This window comes from Oncorhynchus gorbuscha, linkage group LG21 (assembly GCF_021184085.1).
Source record: "Oncorhynchus gorbuscha isolate QuinsamMale2020 ecotype Even-year linkage group LG21, OgorEven_v1.0, whole genome shotgun sequence".
Lineage (NCBI taxonomy): Eukaryota > Metazoa > Chordata > Actinopteri > Salmoniformes > Salmonidae > Oncorhynchus > Oncorhynchus gorbuscha.
The window spans coordinates 17,464,801-17,490,559 of NC_060193.1; the positions used below are offsets into that span (position 1 = coordinate 17,464,801).

General features: G+C 43.4%; 2 protein-coding genes across 2 annotated transcripts; one reads left to right on the plus strand and one right to left on the minus strand.

Moving 5' to 3' along the window:
• Positions 1-3,869: 3,869 nt before the first annotated feature.
• Positions 3,870-15,107, minus strand: LOC124008101 (negative elongation factor A-like). Its single transcript, XM_046319075.1, has 11 exons — positions 14,869-15,107; positions 10,491-10,662; positions 9,818-9,979; positions 9,114-9,203; positions 6,484-6,611; positions 6,295-6,364; positions 6,009-6,097; positions 5,794-5,905; positions 5,302-5,612; positions 5,038-5,137; positions 3,870-4,459 (listed from the first exon to the last, which is right to left on the minus strand). Exons 1-11 carry the CDS (start codon positions 15,076-15,078, stop codon positions 4,275-4,277), a joined length of 1,629 nt encoding a protein of 542 aa, XP_046175031.1. The 5' UTR covers positions 15,079-15,107; the 3' UTR covers positions 3,870-4,274.
• Positions 15,108-16,445: 1,338 nt separating this feature from the next.
• Positions 16,446-18,996, plus strand: LOC124007686 (neuropeptide-like protein C4orf48 homolog). The gene is made up of 4 exons (XM_046318375.1): positions 16,446-16,611; positions 16,736-16,876; positions 17,206-17,294; positions 18,774-18,996. The coding sequence occupies exons 1-4, from the start codon at positions 16,491-16,493 to the stop codon at positions 18,804-18,806; spliced, it is 384 nt and encodes a 127-aa protein (XP_046174331.1). The 5' UTR covers positions 16,446-16,490; the 3' UTR covers positions 18,807-18,996.
• Positions 18,997-25,759: the final 6,763 nt, after the last annotated feature.

The following is a 25,759-nucleotide window of genomic DNA, read 5'->3' on the forward strand; positions in this document are numbered from 1 at the left end:
CGTGTACACCAAGGAACATAACTTTCCATCTTCTCCACTGCTGTGGACACTTCGATGTGCTCCCTCTGCTGTTTCCGGAAGTCCACAATCATCTCCTTTGTCTTAACAAATATTCATTAAAGGAAACTGAGATTTACAATACAAGCCTTTGTTATCTAACAGCTATGAACTTTTTTTTAAGGTAAAAAAATTAAGCAATCGGGTAACTAAATCATAAACTATGGGTGTGGTCAAAATCTGTTTGCCATGCTAATACCTAGGGCTTTCCATGCCAATATTGCCATAGGGAAATGTTATCCAGGGAAAAAAGGATGTGTGCCTTGGTGAGCTCCCATATTGCCAGTTCCACCCACAAACATAAGGAATTAAGAACATTCATGTATATATTATTTTCATAGTAAATTCATAATCACATTATCGTAGGCAATATTTAATATTTTTGTAAATGGAGCAAAAACAATAAATATAGGACAAATAAAATGGGAATTTGGCTCCAACACCAGTGTTATTGGAAACTAAATCATGAATGACATCCATTTCTGAGGTATCGTGTTAGCAGAGTATTAATCTTGGAACCTAGAAGCTAGCTTTTAAATTGAAATTATGGGGGAGCAGGAAATAAACACTGAAGACAAGTTTCCACCCCACTAACATTTTTTGCCACAATGCCCATTCCATTCCGTCCCCGACCCTACGTTTACAATCCGACCTGGAAGCGTTCCGCGAAACATGGGAGTTAGCTGAACATGTTGGATGCCATCATTTCGCAGGTGAGCAGTGTGCATTCAATTCTGTTTGTAAAAACATCTGATTTCACTTGTAGCACCCTACTCTCTATTTGTCGATAGGTTTTTTCCAAAGCCACAGATTCTATTTAAATAGTCTGATTTATTGAGAGTAGCAGATGATTAATTTCCTGTTACACTTTGCATTAGCCCACCATTATTCCTGATTATCCAATAGAATCTGTGGATCTGGTCAAGTTGAACCATGTTGGGTTCCGTTTAGAAACCTCAGTGGAAATGGTTCAACATGGAACCCAACAGGACTCTTCAAAAGGATGCTCTGACCATTGACTCCTACAGGGGAAAATTAAGAACCCTACTTTGATACTAATGATTACTTTTTGTGTGTACCATCATCACCTGATCATCCCCTACATTCACCCGCTCTTCTGTCCAGTGCAACTCTTCCCCAGGGCTCCACTACAACGCAGTAAAGTGCTGTAATGGTCTTCCTCTTGGATATTAGTAGTCGTTCTGGACCACTTCCGACCTATATTTTTGTGTACAGAGCTTTGTGAACGTCACAGGGTCCAATCCTTTATTCCGCCGCCATTCTCCAGTGCAGAGCAGACTTGAAGTGTCAGGTTTCACATTCCTCATTTGCATAGGGAGCGAGGTCACATTTTCTGGCCTATTCGGACAAAGGATTGATATCTTCTGGCTCAGTATGTCGCAATCCCTCATGGGTTTTCTGGTAGGGGAGAGTGGTGCGCATTTGTGAACTTTATCTCACCATTTGAACTTGCTGTGGTCTTCCCAGATGGATTAAGCTCTCAAAATTATTTTTTTCCCGTAAAATGTATATATGACTACTTTCTCACAGAGGGAGGAAATCAGACTCCTTACAACTTCAGCGTTAAGTGAAGACATTTGAATGGTAGCTGTGTGACCCAGAACTTTCTGACAGTAATGTGAAATGGTGGCAATTTGTCACTTAACATTTATTTTTGTTTTAAGAAAGGTGAAATCTTATAGTAATTTTTAATTTGATTGTTACTATATTTAGAAAGGCCTTTTGCTGAATAGGGGGAAGAAAATAATTTCATATTTTCCATAATATTTGTACTTGAACCTGTGACCTCAAGTTAGTACACCTCAGCAATTTCTAACCATTGTTTCACAGAAAGGTGAGTTCCAGACCTTTCTAGAACTATTCAGCATGGCCAACACATGAAAAAAATAACTTGTGCACATGTGTATTTAGGTGGAAATCTAAATGTATATAGCTATATTCATAAAAAATACAATTGTGCAGAAGAGAAAGGGTTTTTTCATGTTAATCATTTCAGCACCATTACATTAATGAATTAAGCATGCATGAACATGCTTATCTTCGATTGTCTATAATTTCACTGCCATTGGGAAAGCACAAAAGGGTGTTTCAGAACTATATTGAAAGGTCTGGTTTTATATCCCACCAGGTAAGATTTGTTTTAAATTGTTTTTTGGGGGGGGTGAAATGCTAATTTATAGTGACTTTTTTGTGTGTAAAGGATACAGACAAATCTTAGCCTTGTAATTTGCTTAAATTTGCAGAGGAGCACTTACTCTGGTACAGTCCAATCAGTCTTAGGGACATTCATATGAGTGGCGGCTCGTGATTGACTGATTATATGGGCGGACAGCCTGCTGAAATGTTTGGACAAAAATGCATTTCATTACCTTAGCCTATATGCTATAGTTAATTAAACCAGTCAAAGGCAACAGTTTGCCAAGAAAATAGAGTTTTCCAACAGGTCCAGTACTGCGAGATCCATAAATTCTACTAAATGCCCCAAAACCTGACTGGATTGACATAACAGAATAACACCAGTCCTGATAGAAACCAGAAATGACTGCAGATCAAAAACACAGTTCTGGCATAAATGAAATTGCAGAGAAAAGCTTAATTGCCAACTATATTGCCTTGCAAAAAATAAAAACCTTATCCTCTCCTCCATTGGTGAATAAGAATACATCATTTTGGGACATACACCAAAGCAAAGCGCCAGTCTGTCTACTGAAGGATTGGGCCTCATCAAGTAGCAAACAATGAACATTCAAGCTGTGTTGGCTAATCTGGAAACGAATTCCACCATTTCCTCTTGTTGCCTAAACCAGTCATGAGCATGACAGTCAATCTGAAGGTCAGGCGCCACACAAAATCAGTGCTGTATTATGGGTTACTTTATTCCTGATTTCAGATTGTAAAGACATATACAGTATACTCACAGCCGCTAATCCCACCACGAGATGCTGCCTGTCGGCAACAAAATCCCATTCATTTTCACTTCTGTTGACCATGATTACTGCCTGTTGTTGGAATGGAGTTAGATCAGAGCAGCTAGGGCGTTCAAGCTCAACGCCCCCAGGAGGAGCAATAAACTTAAAGCAGCAGTGTTATTTCTTCTCAGAACCGCTAGGTGTCAATGTAATCGAATGTAGCGGTCCTGGATGCTAAAACATGCCCCCCTCAAAGCAATAAGAGGCCAACTGAAATAATAGTTTGGAACACATTTAAACCGTAAAATATAAAGGCTACTTGACTGTTTTAAACATACTTTTTTTGGGGACTATAGGGTGCCACCCCCAACACCCTAATGGACAAGCCGCCACTGATTCATACTGTACTAAATACCAGTGAGACTGCATTGTCTTACGACAGGTGTCGTCATGCTAGTGCAACCCCCGTTGCCTGAACTTCCTGTCTTGAAGAGTAATCCAACAGATCAGTGTGGACGAAGCTGTCAACGGTACGTCTGTACCATAGACCACCTTTACCCCAATCATCATGATCTTAGAGTCAGGAGGAGAGAGATGTTCTGAAGGACTTATGTTAAACACTGGAATCTGAACATGTTTTCACTTTATTTTCTTCCCTTCTTGGTAAGGATGGAAAAACGGCATTCTCCAGAATGTTCCAAATGACAACACGACAGCGCAAAGGAAACAGCAGATCATCCCATCGGTCACATTTTTCTGATGCGTTCAGGCTCTTTTCTTTGTTCTTTTCAAATCATTCTTTGACAGAAAGTAGGAAGCTGCAAACTTAATTACCTTCTCACAATGAAAAACAAGAGTTGTAATAACGACTTTCTCTTGACATAATGTGGCATGCTTGTACCTTTAATAGTAAAGCAAGTGTTAACAGTTGTCTTATCAAAATAAGGTACAACTTTGTACCCCTCCCCTTAACAAACATTCATGAATCTCAGGGGACATATAAACAAAACAGAGAAACAAACCAATGGGGGAAAAGTCTTGAGGATACCCCTGCCTGTCAATGCAGGAACTTTGAAAGAGTGAGCCATACCCCCCTTAACCTGTACCCCCTATCCCTCCCACGCAATCCTCCCTAGCCCCTCACGCACTGAATTTGGCCCATGTGTATGCACAAGTGTGTGTGTGTGTGAGACAAGTCCCTGTCTACCAGAGGAGGATTTGGTCTGTGTGTTGATGCATGCATGTATGCATGTATGTTTAGTCCCGTCAGGCAGGCCAGCAGCCACCTCAGGAGGCATTGGTGATTGGTTTGTACTTCTTGAGGCGGGTCCACTGTCCTGTGGAGTAGTTCATCTCAAACACTGTGTCCACCAGCATGGTGGTGCTGCCCGTGCCATCTGCCTTGGGCAGGATCTCTGTGTGTTCACTCAGCTTTATCTGGATAATGTCCCCCTGCTCCGGACACGGGTTCTCTGGAGAAAGAGGGGATAGATCAGTCAGATGTTCTAGAGTGTTAAGGTAGAAGGGTTCTCTGGAGAAAGAGGGGATAGATCAGTCAGATGTTCTAGAGTGTTAAGGTAGAAGGGTTCTCTGGAGAAAGAGGGGATAGATCAGTTAGATGTTCTAGAGTGTTATGGTAGAAGGGTTCTCTGGAGGAGGGGATAGATCAGTTAGATGTTCTAGAGTGTTATGGTAGAAGGGTTCTCTGGAGGAGGGGATAGATCAGTTAGATGTTCTAGAGTGTTATGGTAGAAGGGTTCCCTGGAGGAGGGGATAGATCAGTTAGAGATGTGTGCTGATATGGTAGAAGTCAGACATTTTCAACTAGTAGTGAGGGTAAGAGTGTTGGAAGGTGTGTTTGTGTACACATGACTAAATAGCCAGTTAGGCTTAGATTCGACCCCCACCAGAGGGCTTGCACATATCCACATCCCAGTCGAACACATTACTAAAACATTGGACATACTCCAGGGAATATTCATAATCCATTGCAAAAAGCTATTACTTTTTACTAAAATGAGGGAGTATTTTGCAGAAAGCAGTACAGTACCTCTGGATCCAGCCATGAAGCCCAGGATGAGTGCTTTCTCTGGTCTGGTAACCTTGTTGGCCGTCTTGAACATTTCTTGAGCAGCATACATCTGGTCTCTCTGAGGTTACACACACAGCGGCGCAGAGGTTACACACACAGCGGCATAGCAGTCTCACATCGTAAGTAGTCCAGATTAGAACGCTCACCCAATATAATGCCTAATTCTAAGTAGAATACTAGTGTGGATATTGGAAGTCCCAATGATGCCTTGAGCCAACTCACCGTGAGCGAGAGGTTCTTCTTGGGCTGGGGCTGCTGGGGCGTGGGCGTTGGGGGCTGTGTGGTGGGGGTCTCGGGCTGCGTGGCGGTGGCGGCGGCCGGGGGGCCGTTGCTGCTGGCAGGGGTGCTGGCTGGCGTGCTGGGCGAGGCGGGGGCGGTGGGGCTGGTGGCAGTGTTGCTGGCGTTATACATGGGCGTCCTCTGTTTGAACTGGCCCGGGAGGGTGGTGGTGGTGGCGGCAGCGACGGGCGTGGCTGACTCCTCAGGCTGGCGACCCGACTGCAGGGCATCACGTCCCAAACCACCTGCGTTCGCTAGAATGAAGACCCAGTTATCGACATGAAACAATCTGAGAAGATTGGATAGGAGTAACTACAGAAAATGTGTCTGGAGTACAAGGAGTGGAATGTTAGCACAAACCGACTGATACCCAGGCTAGCCAAATGGAGGGTTACCCTGAGATCTGAGTAACAGCTCTGTAGGCGTCTCTCTCACCTGGCTGTGTCTCTGAACTGGGAATGTAGGAGGAGGAGGGGACCATACTGGGGGTAGACGGCAGGTAGCTCGTAGACGGCAGAGCACTCTCGTTGTTCAACGCACCCAGTTTCTGAAACACAGGAGAACTGGGTCAATACCTCTGTATAAGTTGCATTACATTGTGTGAGTTAGTGAGTGTGTGTGAATGACGCCGAGTGAGTGAGTATTCCTACCTGTGTAGATACCAGTCCAGCAGCATAGTCTGGTGTAGCGTTCTCCACCACAGCCTCCTCTTTAGCAGCCTTCTCCCCAGCCTCTGTTTCTGTACACACAGAGACAGGGCCATATGTGAAGACATTCAACTTTTCTAAACAATTTCAACTTCTCTTGTCCTGAATGTTGTAGCAAATACCACTAGCACATAATCATTAAATAAGAGTCAGTGAGTCTGAAGGATGGTGAGCAACAGTGAAGACTGCTAGCTAGAGAGGGGTAGATGGAAATAGAAAAGGCAGTTACCCAAAGTCTTTCTTCTCCTCTTTGCCTCTCTACCAGCTCCCACCATATCCAGCTCTGAGATGTCTAACAACTGGGGAACAGAGAATAATGTGCATCAGCTTCTCTTGACACATTTGAACACACACTATGTAGGGAATAGGGTGCCATTTGGGACACAGCCCATGCCACTTGTTAAGCCCCCTTAGTCACCTTGACCCCCCTCTCCTTGCGCAGGGGTGTCCGTGCTGGGGCGATGGGTGTGCGGTTGCTGGGGGGGCTGAACATGCTGGGGGTGGTGGGGCTGCGGAACGGGGCTTTGGGGATCCCCTTCAGGGGTGCTGGAAGGAAGGGTAGAAAACATGATAACATGATCTCAGCAACCACTCAGATACCAGTGGGTATTAGTCAGGTTTTCCGTTATGAAAATGTGGCGCCGGACATTTGACTGGCAGCATTTACATTGACCGGACATTTGAGAAATTTACCAGACTGCATTGGGTGTGTAACCCGATTAGGGCGTCCACCCACAGTGCTCAAAATGACAGAAAATCACATTTAGAGTATGGTAGTTCATCTGAACCAAACATGCAACTCAAGGATGCAATTTGAAGATGCTAGAATAACTGTCCACATTTCCTTTTCCTCAGCCAACAAGACGAGTAACGAACAGCAAAATCACTAGCGTATGTCTATCTCCCATAGTAGAAATGTTGACCTACTCTATTTGTCAGCTTGTCGTTCTGTGTGACAAAGAAATGTCCTATTCCAAAACAGACACTGGGGCAGTTGTGGGGCGATGGAGCCCAATTCATACAACCAGTAGGCCGAAGATACTTTTAAAAAACCTGCTAAAAAGCAATGAATCTGACGCGACAGATCAGAACGTTTAGCTTAAGTTGAATAACTATAATTTCTTCACATCATAAAGTGCAGCGATGCACAGATACAGATTGTTTAATAGTCACATGTACAGGTTGCAGGTGTGATGCAGGACTAAGTGAAATAAAATCATGCAAAAAAACAAATAGCACTATATCCACATCATAACTGTAGCAGTGATGAATAAAAACATCATATTGGGGTGGAGGCAGAATAAAGACCATAGGGAGAGCAATGTGACCATTGAGGGGGGTGTGGGGACCAAGTGAAATAAAAACTAAATATGTACAAAAATACATAATATACACATTAACAACTGCAACAGTTATGCACGCTATTGGGGTAAGGGGGGGAATGTCCATAGCAGGAGTAGCAGGGGTGGGGGAGCAGCAGGTAATGTAAGTGACCATTGACAGTGGGAAATGTCCATAGGGGGAGTAGTTGGGGGAAAATATCCATGTGGGAGTAGCAGTGGGGAGGCTGGAGCAGAGAGCTGACTAGTGGTGGATATTCAGCAGCCTGATGGTCTGAGGGTAGAAACTATTATCCAGTCTGGCCACGTCTGAATGATTGAACAGGGCATGGTTTGGGTGGCTGGGGTCCCTGATGATCTTTTTGGCCTTCCTGTGACACCTGGTGCTTTCAGCTGCACGTATCGCCATCTAAGGAGTCCTGCGGTCCGCGGCAGTGGAGTTTCCGCACCAGGCGGTGACCCAGCCCGACAGTATGCTCTCGATGGTGGATTTATTCAGCATCCTGTTTAAGAGTCTCTGTCGTGCCTTTTTCACTACGGTGTCCCAGTGGTTAGACCATTTCTGCTTCTCTGAGATATGTACGCTGAAGAATTTGAAGTTATTGACTGTCTCCACGGCAGCCCAGTTGATGGTGATGGGGGCATGTCCAGCCTGGTTCCTCCTGAAGTCCACAAATCAGCACTTTTGTTTTGCTAACATTTGAGGGAGAGGTTGTTTACCTGGCACCATGCCGTCAGAGTGCCTACCACCTCCCTGTAGGCTGTCTCGTTGTAGTTGGTAAATCAGGCCAACTACTGTCGTGTCGTCAGTGAACTTTATGGAATTGGAACTCCGAGACCACGCAGTCGTGGGTATACAGGGAATACAGGAGGGGACTGAGGACACACCCTTGTGGGGCCATGTTGAGAATCCGTGTAGATGAGGTGCCTACCTTCACAACCTGGGGGCAGCCTGTCAGGAATTCCAGAATCCAGTTGCACAAGGCAATTGGCTACACGCGAATGTTCATTCCATAATGCAATTAGTGGGAAAACACTGTCAAAAGCGCACTGCACACGCGCTGCTAATATGACCAGGATTCTACTTTTGGATACTGGACATTGAAGGAAACAAATAGAACATGAGAGAAATAGACTACTGGTTTCATTGGCATATGGAATTCTTTATAAAATAATTGCCTCCATGTTTGGTCAGATTTTGGATACAGGATACTTTGAAGGTAAGACATGCCCTGTTATATACAGTTAAATGTTCAGGTTTCAAACAATTAAAGGATAAAAATTTTTCCCCCGCAACAGAACGGAATAGAACATTGCAAATATAACAATTCAATATGTACAACATCTAAAAGAACTTGCATCACAATACTGAGAGCTTTTACATTTCTAAAATGAGGTATTTTGGTGTTTTTGGAGCATGCGTTTCCTGGGGTCCACATACTACACAACGAGGAAGCCATTTGCTGTAGCTATGTGGAATCGTTGCCATCAAAAGTTTTTTTTAACACACAATTACATTTAGAATTGTTCCACAATGATTGTGCTAATAAAAGCATGTTTCACTCCAGCAGCAACAAATGACTTGATTGAGGCGCTGTAGCAGCATCTCTTGCGCTATTCATTTCAATTACAGGCTAAACCCTGGTATAAATGGTGTAAGTGCTCATAGGCTTAGTCTTGGCAACAACAAGAAGTGTGTCAAACTCACTGGTGGTGTCCATCTTCTTGACCAGGCCTCTTCCTTTAGCGTGGAAAGGCACTCCCGCTGTCTTCTTCAGCTGTTGAGCAGTCTCTGTGGCTGACAAAACAATAACAATGAGCCAATGGGGTGTATTAAATCAGTGAACATTGTAGCATAACATTTAGCAACAGAAAACATTTTTAAAATAAAATAACATTTTCAAATGGACCAACTCCAGTAGGTCCTTCCTCGTTTCATCCTGTTTGCTTCCGTTAGGCTCCTAGTGAATATACCCAAGGGTGCTGTTCATTAGGCACCTGACAGAAGAAAACTGACAAACAGGGAGGGACTACATTAACTTGTCCAATAAGAAACGCTCATGTTTGTTTTCCAGCGAGTGCCGCAATTAACATGAGTCATGACCATTCATCAATGTGACAAAAAGACCATTCAACTTTCTGTAAAATTAGCACAAAGGAGAGGAGACCTGAAACACAGGGAGGCATTTCAACAGTCTAAAGTGGCTTCCTTTTCTCATCTGCTTTCCTTCATCTGCACTAATAACAGTAAATGGACAGGAGGGGGACCTGATCCCAGATCAGCACTACTAATCTGATACGTTCGATACATTTGTCCCCAGATGAAGATGCGGAGATTGAGGTGAAGAGACGAGGTGGCCATTTTAGACTCTTGTCATGTACACTTGGATGGAGTGAAGTGTTTTATCTTACATTTCTGCAGCAGCTCTGCCCTGAGCGTGGCACTCTTGGGCTTCCTCTTCAGCTGGAAGTGTTTGACGGGGGGAGTGAGTGGGCCCACCAGCGTGGTCAGGGCGCTCTTGTTCAGGTACTGGCACTCCAGAGGGAGCATGGCTGACGCCTCACACTCACTCACTGCAGGGAGGAGAGCAATCAAAAGCATTTATTTTCTTGTTTATTACATCTCTAAATGGATCTTGAAAGCTTAATTAAGCCCTTTTTACATCAGCAGCCGACAGTGTTTTTACAGTAACTCGACCTAGACCCCAAAGGGCAAGCGAAAGCTGTTAGTACACATGCCTGTCTGCATCATGCTATAACCAACCAGTACCTCTACATACATGTGCACAGGTGATAAATAAAAAGTGCATAATGACAAGTAGTCTAGAGCTCAGCAATTCACCGCTCATGTACTGAATACAAAACGATTCTCCACTCTGATAGACGGCCAATCAACAGGTGATTGTAGAGCAGCACCAACATGCTGGAAAATGCATCCCATTTGAAATGGGCACAAAAACAAAAAAAAACATTTTCCAAAATCATTCATTCCAGTGACAACGCTAGAACCATGAACCTCAATGACTCCTGCTGTTCTCATTTCCCCCCTTGACTAGTGACTCCTGACATACGGTAGTGTACCCACCTTTCTCCCGGAGCTCCCCCAGGATGTCCTGTACATTGGGGTTCTGCTCCTCCAGGTCCAGGTTGAGGGAGCCCGTCTCAGGGAAGGACTTTAGGATGTCTGCCACCATCAGTACCCAGGGCTCAGAGTCCACCGTGGCCAGCTGGATGATCTCGGACAGGGCCTCCTTCATCTGCACAGATAGGGTCAGGGAGATTGTGGAAGTGTGGAGGGCAAGATTCAAAAACTATTGTCCAATCTTGTGGAATGGTAATGTGTTTTTAGGCTTTACATGCATGCATGGCTCACAGTAGGCCTTAAGAAGTTTATACAAATGGTATAGAACAAGGTATGGAAATAAACTGAACCTAGAATCTCCATGGGGTAGAGTGTGTAGGGGCAGAGGGTGGATATGGAGGTTAGAGCAGGGAACGGAATTCGAATATATGTATATAAAGTCTACAGCAGCCTCAACAGCACCCTGTAGGGTAGCACCATGGTGTGGCCAGAGGACATCTAGCTTCTGTCGTCTTCTGAGTACATTGACTTCAATACAAAACCTAGGAGGCTCATGGTTCTCACCCCACTCCATAAACCTACACAGTAATTATGACAACTTCCGGAGAACATCCGCCAACCTATCAGAACTCTTGCAGCATGAACTGACATGTCCACCAAATCAAAGGATCAGAGAATGAATCTAGTACTGCAAGCATAAGCTACAACTAGCTAGCAGTTTAGTGCATAACATGTGGTGAGTAGTTGACTCAGAGAGGAAAAAGACAATAGATGAACACTTTTGAACAAATTCATAAAATAAAAAAATAAAAAAGAACTTAGCTAGCAAATGCAGCTAGCTAGTTTAGCCTACTCAAACAGATGGATGCTATGACTGTCCAACACAGCTCGGGAACTGGTACATTTTTGGTTTTACTCATTTATTGCCACCGGGGCCAGCTGGTGTAAGCGCTAAACTGCTTACTGACTATACACTAACGTTACTGCATGATTGAAGTAGGTTTACTAATGCTTTAGTTCTGTTAGCTATGCTGACTATGGTTACTCTAATGTTTTAATGTTTTTATTTTACCTTTATGTAACTAGGCAAGTCAGTTAAGAACCAATTCTTATTTTCAATGACAGCCTAGGAACAGTGGGTTAACTGCCTGTTCAGGGGAAGAACGACAGATTTGTACCTTGTCAGCTCGGGGGTTTGAACTTGCAAACTTTCGGTTACTGGTCTAACCACTAGGCTACCCTGCCGCCCCATAAGGTGACAACGATGTAGGCTATGTTTAGCGGTTATCATATGGTTTGGCTTGGAAAGGTTTTTTCGGCTGGTCACATACAGCCGATGCATTGAAGTCCACAAACGAAGGGAAAGGGTGAGAGGAGGCGAGCGCATAGATGCCAGAAGGAATACAACGTGGCTGCTATGAAAGTGAACTGGGTTTACACGTGATCAGGGGTGTATTCAATCCACAGATTCTGTTGAAAACGTTTCTTAAACGGAAGCAAACGGAACAAAACGGGGATAAACGTACCTGAATCTGTCCAATAGAAACTCTTGTTTGCACCTGTTGGACTAATGATTACACCCTATGTAAGCTAGATGCACGCAAGAGTGTGCAAGGCAGTATTGAATGTGTCACTGTCTGTCACCTCATTTCTCTCGACCTATGTCCACCTACGTTGTAAACGTTCATTCATTGTCTAGGTTGTAGCAACCTCATGATGGGTATAGGGGAAATTGTGTATTATGTAGTATCCTAAACCTATCAATTTGACATTGACCATGGTGAATGGAATATGAATGGCAGTCATCCAATATGCTGTAATAGAAATAAGGCCAAACTAATAAAAAATATAAAAATGTCCTCATCATAAACGGCACCGACCGCCACTGTACTACTCCTGCCATATAGAGAGTGTACTGACTTTGTTTCCTGGCCTGGTATGGTGGGCTGTCAATTGCCTTACAAGGCCATCATTGGGAGGCCCTTAAACCTAGGTTCCAAGCTCAGCAGGCTGCAGTGCAGGACTCTTCAAGGCCAGGCGCATCATAGAGAACCCTGCACACAATCTGGTCCAATGTTTTGAGCTGCTGTCCTCCAGAAGGAGATATAAGGTCCCACTGTTCAGCAAGAATAGGAGCAAGGCAAGTTTCATTACATCAGCCACCAGGCTGCTGAACAGTGGGACATAGGTCCAATATATGGTCGGACAGAAGGCTGCAGGGACTGTGAATGTGTGCGTTAAGCTAAAAAAATATTTTTTAAAGGCAGCATTTAAACTGACAGCCAAATTCTGATCTTTTATCCACTAACTGGTCTAATCAGATCAGCTCTGATAAAAATCTGATTAGTGGAAAAAATTATCTTAAATTGGGCTGCCTATGTAAATGCAGCCCTATTAACTTTCCAGTGTTTTTGTGTATTTGTATTCTGATCGCACAAAATGAATTTCCATGTAAATGAACAATAAGGTATATTCAATCGCACATAGAAGCTACAGCTTCTGTGGTGCAGAATGTCAACCAGAGCCGACTCCATTGGATGAAACTTAGGAGTGCAAAGAACTTTGGACTAATTTTAGAGATAATATATGGCAGGAGATACTGATTTTGTTATGATCATAAAAAATGGAAGTGACAAGTCTAACTGTATAGCCTACATGTAGCTAATTCAATCGCTTACCGGTATTAATCACGGAAGTAGAATGGGTAAACAAAGCAATGTCGAGACATTTTATGGAATACACCTGGTTTACAACACCGGTTGTAGACCAGTTGAGATTTATTTAACAAAGCTTAATAGAAAGTTTAACTGTTGATAGCTGATTTAAAATAGAGCAACAACTATTTAAAAGACCATCTCCCACTAGTTTGGAATTGTGACCTAGCTAGCTCGCTGGTTACACCCTCCAAAATGGCACTACCTGGCAGTCCAATCCAAAATGAAATCTAGAATTCGCAACAAAGCCTCCTTCACTCATGCTGCCAAACATACCCTCGTAAAACTGACTATCCTACCGATCCTTGACTTTGGCGATGTCATTTACAAAATATCCTCCAACACTCCACTCAGTAAATTGGATGGAGTCTATCACAGTACCATCCGTTTTGTCACCAAAGCCCCATATACTACCCACCACTGTGACCTGTATGCTCTCATTGGCTGGCCCTCGCTTCAAATTCGTCCCCAAACCCACTGGCTCCAGGTCATCTATAAGTCTTTGCTAGGTAAAGCCCCGCCTTATCTCAGCTCACTGGTCACAATAGCAGCACCCACCAGTAGCATGCGCTCCAGCAGGTATATTTCACTAGTCATCCCCAAAACCAATTCCTCATTTGGCCGCCTTTCCTCCCAGTTCTCTGCTGCCAATAACTGGAACGAATTGCAAAATCACTGAAGCTGGAAACTCATATCTCCCTCACTAACTTTAAGCATCAGCTGTCAGAAGAGCTTACAGATCATTGTATCTGTACATAGCCCATCTGTAAATAGCCCACCCAACTACCTCATCCCCAGATTGTTATTTATTTGCTCCTTTGCACCCCAGTGCACATTCATCTTCTGCACATCTATCACTCCAGTGTTTAATTGCTCAATTGTAATTATTTCGTCACTATGGCTTATTTATTGCCTTACCTCCCTAATCTTACCTCATTTGCACACACTGTATATAGACGTTTCTATTGTGTTATTGACTGTAGGTTTGTTTATTCCATGTGTATCTCTGTGTTTGTGTCACACTGCTTTGCTTTATCATGGCCAGGTCACAGTTCTCAACTGGCCTACCTGGTTAAACAAAAGGTGAACTAAAATACATATATATATAAAAAGCAAAACCACCTGACTGACAAAACTCTGACAAGTTCAGCATTTCAATGATTCTCAGACAAATCAGATTTCAAATACGACTACACTACAAACAGGTCCAATGTTACATTTTAGGTTAGCTAACTAACGTAGTGTTTATGAACAGAAGGCATGTGCATTAGGTAAACAAAACAGAAAACATACGACTGGACAGAATTAGCCTAGCCGCGATAGTTAGCTACCTCCGGTCTGTAGACGCTTACCTACACAGCTGACGTTAGCAGCTATCTAGCTAACCAAGGAAGCGATCGATGCGGACTGCTGGCTATCGATGGTTTAACTTGAGTAGAGAACACTATGTAATGATGTTGACTGTCTGCATCGCCATATCTGCGGCTAACTAGCTAAGTATACATTTGAAACAGCTTGTAAGCATAGTGTCCATTGACGTTACAACTATACTTCCCGCTCAGGAAACATCAGCTAGAAACTCGGTCAAGGCTGCCTGTTGCATAATCCCATTTAAACTAGCTACCTAGTGCTCAATCAGTCATATCAACCCGCGTAACGTTACCCACCTCGTCAACAGTCCGCCTGGGAAGATGCAGCATCCCTAGCAAGAGTTTTAGCTTAACTGGAGGCGACAAACTCGAAAAACACAACCGTATATTGTCGATAACTGAAACGGTGAGGAGTGAAGCAATACTAGAAGGCGCCCAAAGCTCGTCTGTTGATCCTAGTTTATTATGGAGCCACAGACCGGTGTCGCTGTCCTTCATCGACGCCATCTTGGAAAAAGAAGTGTATTGAGTTCGGGCATTTTAACAGGCTACCTAAGAAAACAGAACTGTTAGGACCCACCCACATGTTCATATCGGGGAGAGCAAAATAAACTCACCTCTCTCTTACCTGTCCTCAAAAATATTATTTTACAGGGCCTTTTGAAATAATTACTTTACAGAACACTTGAGGTGTACAACAGCATTGCATTTATTTACCATTCATTTCGCGTGTTAGAGTTATGCAACTAAATAATTTATTAAAATAGACAGGCCTGTAGGAATATTATTGTACAACAATTACTGTATCTCAAATCAAATGTTATTTGTCACATACACATGCTTAGCAGATGTTAATGCGAAGTGTAGCGAAATGCGTGTGCTTCTAGTTCCGACCATGCAGTAATAACCAATGAGTAATCTAACCTAACAATTTCACAACTACCTTATAAAGGGATGAAAAATATGTACATAAAGATATATGAATGAGCGATGGCCGAACGACATATGCAAGATGCAGTAGATGGTATCGAGTACAGTATATGCATATGAGATGAGTAATGTAGGGTATGTAAACATTATATTAAGTGGTATTGTTTAAAGTGGCTAGTGATTCATTTTTTACATCTTTAAGGTTATGCAACTAAAGATGCTAACATTAGTGCTGTGATTAAATTAGCCTATAAGACACGTGACCAACATAGCGAACCAGAGAGGCCAACATTTCATTTGCAATGAATAAAACAATTTAGCATCATTTTATGTGCTTTCGGGAGGGACAATCCGTTCGCCTAATTTACAGAGGGTTTTATACGCATGCGCTTTCTGCCCATTCATATTAAACAGAATCGTCTCTTCATTATCACACACAGTGAGTAGGCCTAGATTTGAATGCTTCTATTACCGATGTGAAATGGCTAGCTCGTTAGCGGGGTGCGCGCTAATAGCGTTTCAATCAGTGACGTCACTCTCTCTGAGCGGTTGAGGTAGTTGTTCCCCTTGCTCTGCAAAGCCGCGGCTTTTGTGAAGCTATGGGTGACGATGACTTAAATGTAAATGTAAAACAATGCTTCGTGGGAGGCAGTTGTTGATGTGTGCAGAGGGTCCCTGGTTCGATATATAAACATCTATATATATGTGTATGTAGGCCTATATAATGGTGTGAAATAGACAGTATATGTTATATAGGATGAAATAGACAATATTTACAGTATGTTATATAGGATGAGCCTTGAATAAAATGAAGTATGTATATGCATATGAAGTGGGTAAAACAGTAGGCCTATGTAAACATGTATTTTTCTATTTATAAATTGAACTTTTATTTAACTAGGCAAGTCAGTTAAGAACAAATTATTATTTACAATGACAGTCTACACCGGCCAAACCCGGACGACATTTGGCCAATTGTGCGCCGCCCTATGGGACTCCCAATCACCGCCGGTTGTGATACAGCCTGGATTCAAACCAGGGTGTTTGTAGTGATGCCTATAGCACTGAGATGCGGTGCCTTAGACCGCTGCGCCACTTGGGACCCCCCTAGTGAGTCTTTCGCTGAGCAAACATAGCCTACAGTCATTTTCATCTAGCCTACCAATCCTTCGTAATATGATAGCTGCCTACCCTAAAGTTTCAAAAGCTGCAATTCGCTCTCTCCGTTTGCCAGGTCTTCCTCTGGACATGATGCACCGCAGTATGGCATCGAGCGGCTATTTGAAAGCGGTGATGCTGCTCTTAGCCGTGCAGCCGCTGTCTTTTAGGCCAGGTTTTGGCGAGCAGGAGACAGGGACGGCAATACCTGCCGAAAGTAAGTGGTTTTATTTAATAGGTTTTATTGTATTTGTTCTTTTTGCAAATACACACAATGTGCGTGTGTTACTGTTGTGCCGATGACTATTGTGCATAGATAGAAAAAATGTAAGATTTATTATACCTACACAAAATCCAATTTGATTGCCTAATCGATAGTTTACCAATTGAGAACAGCCATTAATTGATGAAGTGTAGCAGCATATAAGGTATTACTTGTAAATCTAAAAGTCTTCAGATATTCATTTTGTTTTCACAAATGCAGTAACCTATATATAATTAATCATACTGAACACTATTATTGTATTTTGTCTCATTGTCTTGCAGGACGTCCCTGTGTGGACTGCCATGGATTTGAATTCATGCAGGGGGCACTGCAAGACCTCAAGAAAACTGCTTTCAAGCTCGATGCCCAGGTAACAGTTCCTATCCCTCTCTGTTTCAGTTACACCTTATGTTACATTGTAATTATTCTTGTAAGTACAGTGTAAACACTATTGCATATACTCAGTGCTTGAAGTGGGCTGGAGCTGTCCACCTCCAATTTGTCTATAGATTGAGAACTGGCACCTGATATAGAATAGGCTATTGGCTTTATTATGTTATGAGTACCACCATCTAAACGAAGACTTCCAGCCCCCAAAATGAGTACCAGTACCTATTTCATTTCCACTTTAACCACTGATCAGTGGTGTGTCCAGTACATTTTCAATGGAGTGGCCAAGGTGGGGCACAGACCCAGTTTAGGGGGGCCATAACATATACATTTACATTTCTAGTCTTTTAGAAAATGCTCTTATCCAGAGTGAGTTACAGGAGGAACTAGGGTTAAGTGCTCAATGGCACATCGGCAGATTTTTAACCTAGTCATTACGAACCTTAATCGATGGAAGGTGGATTTTGATCTATATAATTATGATGGTGCAATACATGAAATGCTTCAGCTTAGGTTTGAGATATTTCCCTGTTCAAGTAAATCATAAATTCATTTCAAAATCTTGTTAGAGTGTTTGCATTCAAGCTCATTCTTTTTTTTACCCGTACAACAGTAAATTCACTTAATGTGCCATCCAGAGTGTTAATTATACTGTGATATTCATGGGGTCTCTATTTCTTAACAGGATATTTTTTTAAATAGAAGGTTAAGTAGGTTCCCTGCGTACGCTTGTCTACTCTGAAATAAGTCCAGCATCCGAAAGAGTGGATTGTGCACCTGCCATTTGAACGGAAAGGGATATCTTTTACAAACACCATAAGTGTAATGACATTCAGCCTACAAAGGGGCATGGAAACATGGATGCCAACAGAACCCAGTCAACATTTATTTTAAATAAATGATTTCTCATTCTTGTCTAGCCGTGTTTCATAAGTTTCCTTCAATTTGCAAGAGGCCGAATCTTTCATCAGGGAAAGCGTCAAACAGCGCCCCTCTGTCTTAGTATCTGTAGTACACGCATCTGATGGTGTCTGGCCAAAAACAATATGACATGTCCTACTCTTTTTGGCCAGACACCATCAGATATGTACATGGGTTAAACATACTGTTTCACTTGCTCAGATGCTTTCTCCGGTGAGATTTCTAAGTCTTGCTGTCGTCGTCCGTCTTGGTCAAAAGTTCATCTGTACAGTTCTTCTATAAGTTGCCTGCCGTTGTGCCCATGAGCAAGGCACTTAACCCCCTACAATTGCTCCAGAGGCGCTGCACTGCAGCTGACCCATTGCTTCCAACCCCGCGGGTGTGTGTGTCTCGGGGGGGGGGGGGGGGTTGGATTGTGAGCGTAAAGACACAGTTCCGTTCTCTATAAGTTAATGGACAAAGTAATGTTTCAGTCTTGTTTATAAGGTTTACTCAGACTGGTGCTCACTAACATGGCATTGCCTCTATTTCTTCCTAGACTGAGACCCTGGTGTTGAGGGCAAAGAGGTGAGCCCTGTGTGCATGCACGCCCACTAATACCCTGCACTGAGTTAAGTAGTGATGTGCCCTCCCCATGGCAACAGACTCCACACCCACTATTACTGGACACCTTCTTTAAACTACTACAAACACTGCCTGGACTAGACAGATGTCTCTGAGCCTTCTTCTATGGAATATTGTAAAACACAAAAAAGTTAAATCATTTGTACAACATGCACTTTATTTTCTTTGCTAACATATCAGATATTATATTGCAGTGGTTTAATTGTACTTTGAATATAATATTTTTTACATTTACATTTACATTTAAGTCATTTAGCAGACGCTCTTATCCAGAGCGACTTACAAATTGGTGCATTCACCTTATGACATCCAGTGGAACAGCCACTTTACAATAGTGCATCTAAATCTTTTAAGGGGGAGGGGGTGAGAAGGATTACTTTATCCTATCCTAGGTATTCCTTAAAGAGGTGGGGTTTCAGGTGTCTCCGGAAGGTGGTGATTGACTCCGCTGTCCTGGCGTCGTGAGGGAGTTTGTTCCACCATTGGGGGGCCAGAGCAGCGAACAGTTTTGACTGGGCTGAGCGGGAACTGTACTTCCTCAGTGGTATGGAGGCGAGCAGGCCAGAGGTGGATGAACGCAGTGCCCTTGTTTGGGTGTAGGGCCTGATCAGAGCCTGGAGGTACTGAGGTGCCGTTCCCCTCACAGCTCCGTAGGCAAGCACCACGGTCTTGTAGCGGATGCGAGCTTCAACTGGAAGCCAGTGGAGAGAGTGGAGGAGCGGGGTGACGTGAGAGAACTTGGGAAGGTTGAACACCAGACGGGCTGCGGCGTTCTGGATGAGTTGTAGGGGTTTAATGGCACAGGCAGGGAGCCCAGCCAACAGCGAGTTGCAGTAATCCAGACGGGAGATGACAAGTGCCTGGATTAGGACCTGCGCCGCTTCCTGTGTGAGGCAGGGTCGTACTCTGCGGATGTTGTAGAGCATGAACCTACAGGAACGGGCCACCGCCTTGATGTTAGTTGAGAACGACAGGGTGTTGTCCAGGATCACGCCAAGGTTCTTAGCGCTCTGGGAGGAGGACACAATGGAGTTGTCAACCGTGATGGCGAGATCATGGAACGGGCAGTCCTTCCCCGGGAGGAAGAGCAGCTCCGTCTTGCCGAGGTTCAGCTTGAGGTGGTGATCCGTCATCCACACTGATATGTCTGCCAGACATGCAGAGATGCGATTCGCCACCTGGTCATCAGAAGGGGAAAGGAGAAGATTAATTGTGTGTCGTCTGCATAGCAATGATAGGAGAGACCATGTGAGGTTATGACAGAGCCAAGTGACTTGGTGTATAGCGAGAATAGGAGAGGGCCTAGAACAGAGCCCTGGGGGACACCAGTGGTGAGAGCGCGTGATGAGGAGACAGATTCTCGCCACGCCACCTGGTAGGAGCGACCTGTCAAGTAGGACGCAATCCAAGCGTGGGCCGCGCCGGAGATGCCCAACTCGGAGAGGGTGGAGAGGAGGATCTGATGGTTCACAGTATCGAAGGCAGCCGATAGGTCTAGAAGGATGAGAGCAGAGGAGAGAGAGTTAGCTTTAGCAGTGCGGAGCGCCTCCGTGATACAGAGAAGAGCAGTCTCAGTTGAATGACTAGTCTTGAAACCTGACTGATTTGGATCAAGAAGGTCATTCAGAGAGAGATAGCGGGAGAGCTGGCCAAGGACGGCACGTTCAAGAGTTTGAGAGAAAAGAAAGAAGGGATACTGGTCTGTAGTTGTTGACACCGGAGGGATCGAGTGTAGGTTTTTTCAGAAGGGGTGCAACACTCGCTCTCTTGAAGACGGAAGGGACGTAGCCAGCGGTCAGGGATGAGTTGATGAGCGAGGTGAGGTAAGGGAGAAGGTCTCCGGAAATGGTCTGGAGAAGAGAGGGGATAGCGTCAAGCGGGCAGGTTGTTGGGCGGCCGGCCGTCACAAGACGCAAGATTTCATAGAGAGATGTGTTTATTTGATGAGTTCAGAAAACCAGCAATGCGTTACCATGTCATGTAGGGCAAAGCAAACTACACCTCATGTCCCTCTTGGTCATATGTGAGATTTTGAAACTAAAATCTAGATCATTTTAGGTAGTTCTGTAAGTACATTCAATGAACATACATCTTTATAAAATGTGGCAAAATATCAGTGATCTTCAAGATAATTCACATATATACCTGGCAGTGGTCTTGAATTCAAAAGAGCTGGTAATTCATAATAACACCCGTATCATTTTAAGAAAGTTCCTTGGAAAGTGTTTTATAATCATGGGAACACCAGGCTTCAGAATAAGTGTTCTTTTTAGTTCTCTGTGGTAGCATACATCCTTGCTGCATGAATATAAGGTATAGACCTACACTCATTTCCATCAGTTATAACAAATGTCATTTGATCACACTTTTATTGCTGAGAATTTTCCTGCGGATGAGCTTTGTGATTTGCATCCATTCACTGAAAACCCACATTAACACTGTTATATAGATGTAGTTTTATTTAACTAGGCAAGTCAGTTAAGAACAAATTCTTATTTAAAATGACGGCCTACCCCGGACGACACTGGGCTAATTGTGCACCGCCCTATGGGACTCCCAATCACAGCCAGATGTGATGCAGCCTGGATTCAAACCAGGGACTAAAGTGACACCACTTGTACTGAGATGACTTCGACCGCTGCGCCACCCGGGAGCTTTTGGACAGCTAATAGCCTAACCACCAAGAATGCAACATTATGGACTAAACATTCAAATCCTGTTTTGCGGAATTATTTTGCTGTGACAGTACAGGTCAAATTAGGATCCTATCACCATTTGAACATGCAGCACAACACATCTCCTTCGCATAGAGTTGATCAGGCTGTTGATTGCAACCTGTAGAATGTTGTCCCACTCCTCTTTAATAGTTGTGCGAAGTTGCTGGATATTGGCGAGAACTGGAACATACTGTTGTGCATGTCGATCCAGAGCATCCCAAACATACTCAACGGGTGACATGTCTGGTGAGAAAACAGGCCATTGAAGAACATTTTCACCTTCCAGGAATTGTGTACAGATCCTTGCAACATGAGGCTGTGCATTATCATGCTGAAATATGAGATTATGGCGGTGGATGAATGGCACTACAATGGGCCTCAGGATCTTGTCACAGTCTGTGCATATCTGTGCATTGAAATGACCATTGAAAATTGCAATTGTGTTTGTCCACAGCTTATGCCTGCTCATACCATAACCCCACCATGGGACGCTCTGTTCACAATGTTGACATCAGCAAAGCACTCGCCCACACGACGTCATACACGTGGTCTGCGGTTGTGAGACTGGTTGGACACACTGCCAAATTCGCTAAAACGTTGTTAGAAGCAGATTATGGTAGAGAAATGGACATTCAATTCTCTGGCAACAACTCTGGTGGGCATTCCTGCAGTCAGCATGCCAATTGCGCTCTCCCTCAAAACTTGAGACATCTGTGGCATTGTGTTGTGTGACAAAACTGCAGCACAAGGTGCACCTGTGTAATGATCATGCTGTTTATCAGCTTCTCAATATGCCACACCTGTCAGGTGGATGGATTATCTTGGCAAAATAGAAATACTCACTAACAGGGATGTAAACAAATTTGTGCACAAAATTGGAGAGAAATAAGCCTTTTGTGCGTATGGAACATTTCTGGGATCTTTTATTTCAGCGCATGAAATATGGTATGAAGGCAATTTGTAATCCAATTCCAAACTTACCTTGAGGCCACAGGTATGTGATGACTGTCAGGACCCGGTTACAAACCCAGGTCTCCGGAGTGAGAAACAGTCACTTAACCAACTGAGCCACAAATAGTCGGCAGAACCCAGAAGATGAGGCAGACACAGCAGTACTTGAGACGGTGTATTTAATGAAGTAAAAAGTGAAGTTCTTCAGGAAAACATGTAACTCCACAACCTCAAAAGGAATTCCACAAGAACAAAGGTAATCCTCCAAGACAAAAAGGTAAATCCACAAGGTGGAAGGTATAGCATAAAAAAGCCTCAAAAGATACTCAAAAATAAACAAGAACAAAAAACAGAATTCCACAAGAGAGTCTACCGGGATCAACAAGAGTTCACAGAGTACTAGGGCTGGGTGCTAACATACAAACACAGAGCAAAGAACTGAGGAAAACAAAGGGTTTAAATAAAATCAGGGGAAACGAGGCACAGGTGCAAATAATAATGGGGATCAAGGGAAAACAAAAGGTCAGAAGGCACAATGGGGGCATCTAGTGACCAAAAACCGGAACAACCCTGGCCAAATCCTGACAATGACTTAGTCAGACGCATTTCCAAAGCAACCACAGAACAGGGAGTCAAAAGCTCCGATAGTGTAAAAACATACATTTATTTTCCAAACTAAAGGTAATTTCATTGGCAATATTCCATCAACGAACATAGTCGAAGCGATCAGTTTTCAACTCCAAACAAAAGGTATAGACTAGTAGCAGCTTTCTTCGTATCGTAGCGCAAAAACCCCTGTGAGGTAGCTCCATACCTGAGGCCTTGTAGACCCATACTTCAAAACAAACATATAGGTAAAAGGAAGGGGAACATGGGGAGAAAAGGGGTGTGCCCAGGAAATGCTCCATAATGCTTTTAAATACCCATGTTAATCATAATAGAAAACCAAAAACTCCAACTATACTCCATAATTCATAAAGCTATATTTATAGTTGTATAAATGGACTAAAACAATATATTTAACACAAGTAAAGAAAATGGGGATTTGGCTCCAACACATGGGACCCTGGCTGGTCCGCTCATTAGGTAGGCAGATTGACAAGTGCAGCATTTTCTGACCAAAACAGACCAAGACACACCTCCAACAACAACACATAAAACCTCACATAATTCTGCCCAAAAACAATGTCTCTCAACCGGTGACATATGGGCTTTCTAGGTGAGCGCTGATGTCGCCCTTTGTTAAGCATTGCCCACTTTGTCAAAGGCAGGGGGGGGCTATTCCCAGCGCCTCTCCAGGGTGCTGTTGGAGAGATTCATCTCTGCAGCGCCACACCAACTTTCAGTAAAAAAATGTATCTAACATAAATCATGTAGCAGATAGAGAATATGCCAGAAAGAGTATGTGGCCCTTTCTGTAGCCTACAGGCTGGAGATCAAATGTATGAAGATGTAGGATCCTTTTACATCATGCAATTCTCTCCGATCAAATAGGCTAATAACCTAAAAGGCACTCAATCAAATAAAAAATGAGCTGTAATGTTAACAACATATCCTAATAACAGGACAGGTCAAAGTCAAATGCACAATATGGAATGAACAATCACAACTGTTGTACAGGAGTTTCACCCGATTGTCATCATCAGTGGTTTGAAGTTTATATCCATAAATTTGACGGGCTGATCATAGCGAAAAATAAAATACTTCTAAATGTCCCACTGTGTAAACACATTACAAATAGGCTCGCAATAAACCCAGATAAAGTTAAATAACTCTGATATTCAAAGATTAAATCGCCAAATTGATTAGTCACAGGAATCAGGACTAATAAAACCAACACAACGGCTTGTTTTATAAATGGTGGACCTACCACATGAATGGGAATTCATAAAATTCCATTGCGGGCGACATGGTAGGCCACACTCCAGTAAGCACGAGCCTACGTCTTTAAGACGTTTTTTTTTGGTCCTGTCCGGACGTCGTTTTTTTGTGTTTTACAAATGGTTTACCACATAGATGGGCATTCATAAAATTCAATTTCAGGCACGACTGTAGGCTACACCTCTGTAAGCAGGGACTGACTCCGAAGCCTTTTGGACGTCTTTTGGGAGCTTACACCTGCTTACACCTGTCAAATTCTCTCAGATCTCCACAAGTGCATAGGGCTTAGGGATCGATTTGGGATTGGGCCACAGTTCCCATTCATGCATTAGAGGCTCAGTATTTAATTGTCTGACAGACAACCCCAGCAGCAGAAGAACATTTGATAATCATCCCATTTGTGTGTGTATGTGTGTGTAATGTATACCAGTGTGTGTGTGTGTGTGTTAGGGAGTTTTGCTTGTTATAGATACTGCACAGGCCTGCCCATCAGCGCTAGTGGCAGAGACGCAATTATTATGGCTGTGTCCTAAATGGCACCCTACTCCCTATGTGGTGCACTACGTTTGACCATAGGCTCTGTTCAAAAGTAGTGCACTATAAAGGAAATAGGGGGCCGTTTGGGACATATCCTGTGTGTAATAGGACCGATTTCTCCCCTGCAGAGAATAGGTGCTGTTCGTCACACTTTATCAACTACTATCAGGCTAAACAAGGCCACACTCTCTTGGTGTGTGGTGTGTGTTTTTGTGTGGTATGTGTGGCACAGTGACTGTGAGATTGTAATTTCTGTCTGATGCTATGTCCTTGGTCTACTGATATTTTTATACATAACTAGATGCAGGGGCGCAACCTTGGTTTCAGAAGTAAAAAAAAAAAATCCAGTCGGCTAAACACTCAAAACAGCCTACCCAGCCACTCTGTCCAAAAGCACACTGTTGCCTCGTTTTGTGTCACAATGATAAAACTGGGGGGGAGTGGGGGGGGACACAAATACAATTTCAGAATGTTGGGGGGGGGGGGGGGGGGCATGTTCCCACCGTCCCCAGTGAAAGTTGCGCCCCTGACTAGATTCTAAAGAGAATCATGGTTATTAAGTGATCATGATCAACATTATTATTACATAGAATTAAGAGGCAGCATTTTATTCAAAACCCTATAACCATGCCTCTCCTCATAGGGTGTCTGAATAGACTACTCAGCTTGGAATGAGACCCCAGGCATTATCTATCAAACGCCAATCAAAAACAATGACTGTCTCAGATCACACAGCAGCAGTTGAGGAGAGACTGACTGCTTCAATTCTTCTTTTTTATAAGAAACATGAATTTGTTGAAAATTCCAAATTGTT

What these genes read in the sequence shown, in the direction of transcription:
- LOC124008101 (XM_046319075.1), bottom strand. Translation starts at nt 15,078, where the DNA reads ATGGCGTCGATGAAGGACAGCGACACCGGTCTGTGGCTCCATAATAAA. An exon ending in GGCAGAGCTGCTGCAGAAAT is followed by an intron (nt 9,204 to 9,817) that starts GTAAGATAAAAC and finishes TTGTTTTGTCAG; the next exon opens with CCACAGAGACTGCTCAACAG. An exon ending in CAGTTCAGAGACACAGCCAG is followed by an intron (nt 5,613 to 5,793) that starts GTGAGAGAGACG and finishes TCTTCATTCTAG; the next exon opens with CGAACGCAGGTGGTTTGGGA.
- LOC124007686 (XM_046318375.1), top strand. Translation starts at nt 16,491, where the DNA reads ATGGGACTCCCAATCACCGCCGGTTGTGATACAGCCTGGATTCAAACC. An exon ending in CGCCACTTGGGACCCCCCTA is followed by an intron (nt 16,612 to 16,735) that starts GTGAGTCTTTCG and finishes TCCGTTTGCCAG; the next exon opens with GTCTTCCTCTGGACATGATG. An exon ending in CTTTCAAGCTCGATGCCCAG is followed by an intron (nt 17,295 to 18,773) that starts GTAACAGTTCCT and finishes ATTTCTTCCTAG; the next exon opens with ACTGAGACCCTGGTGTTGAG.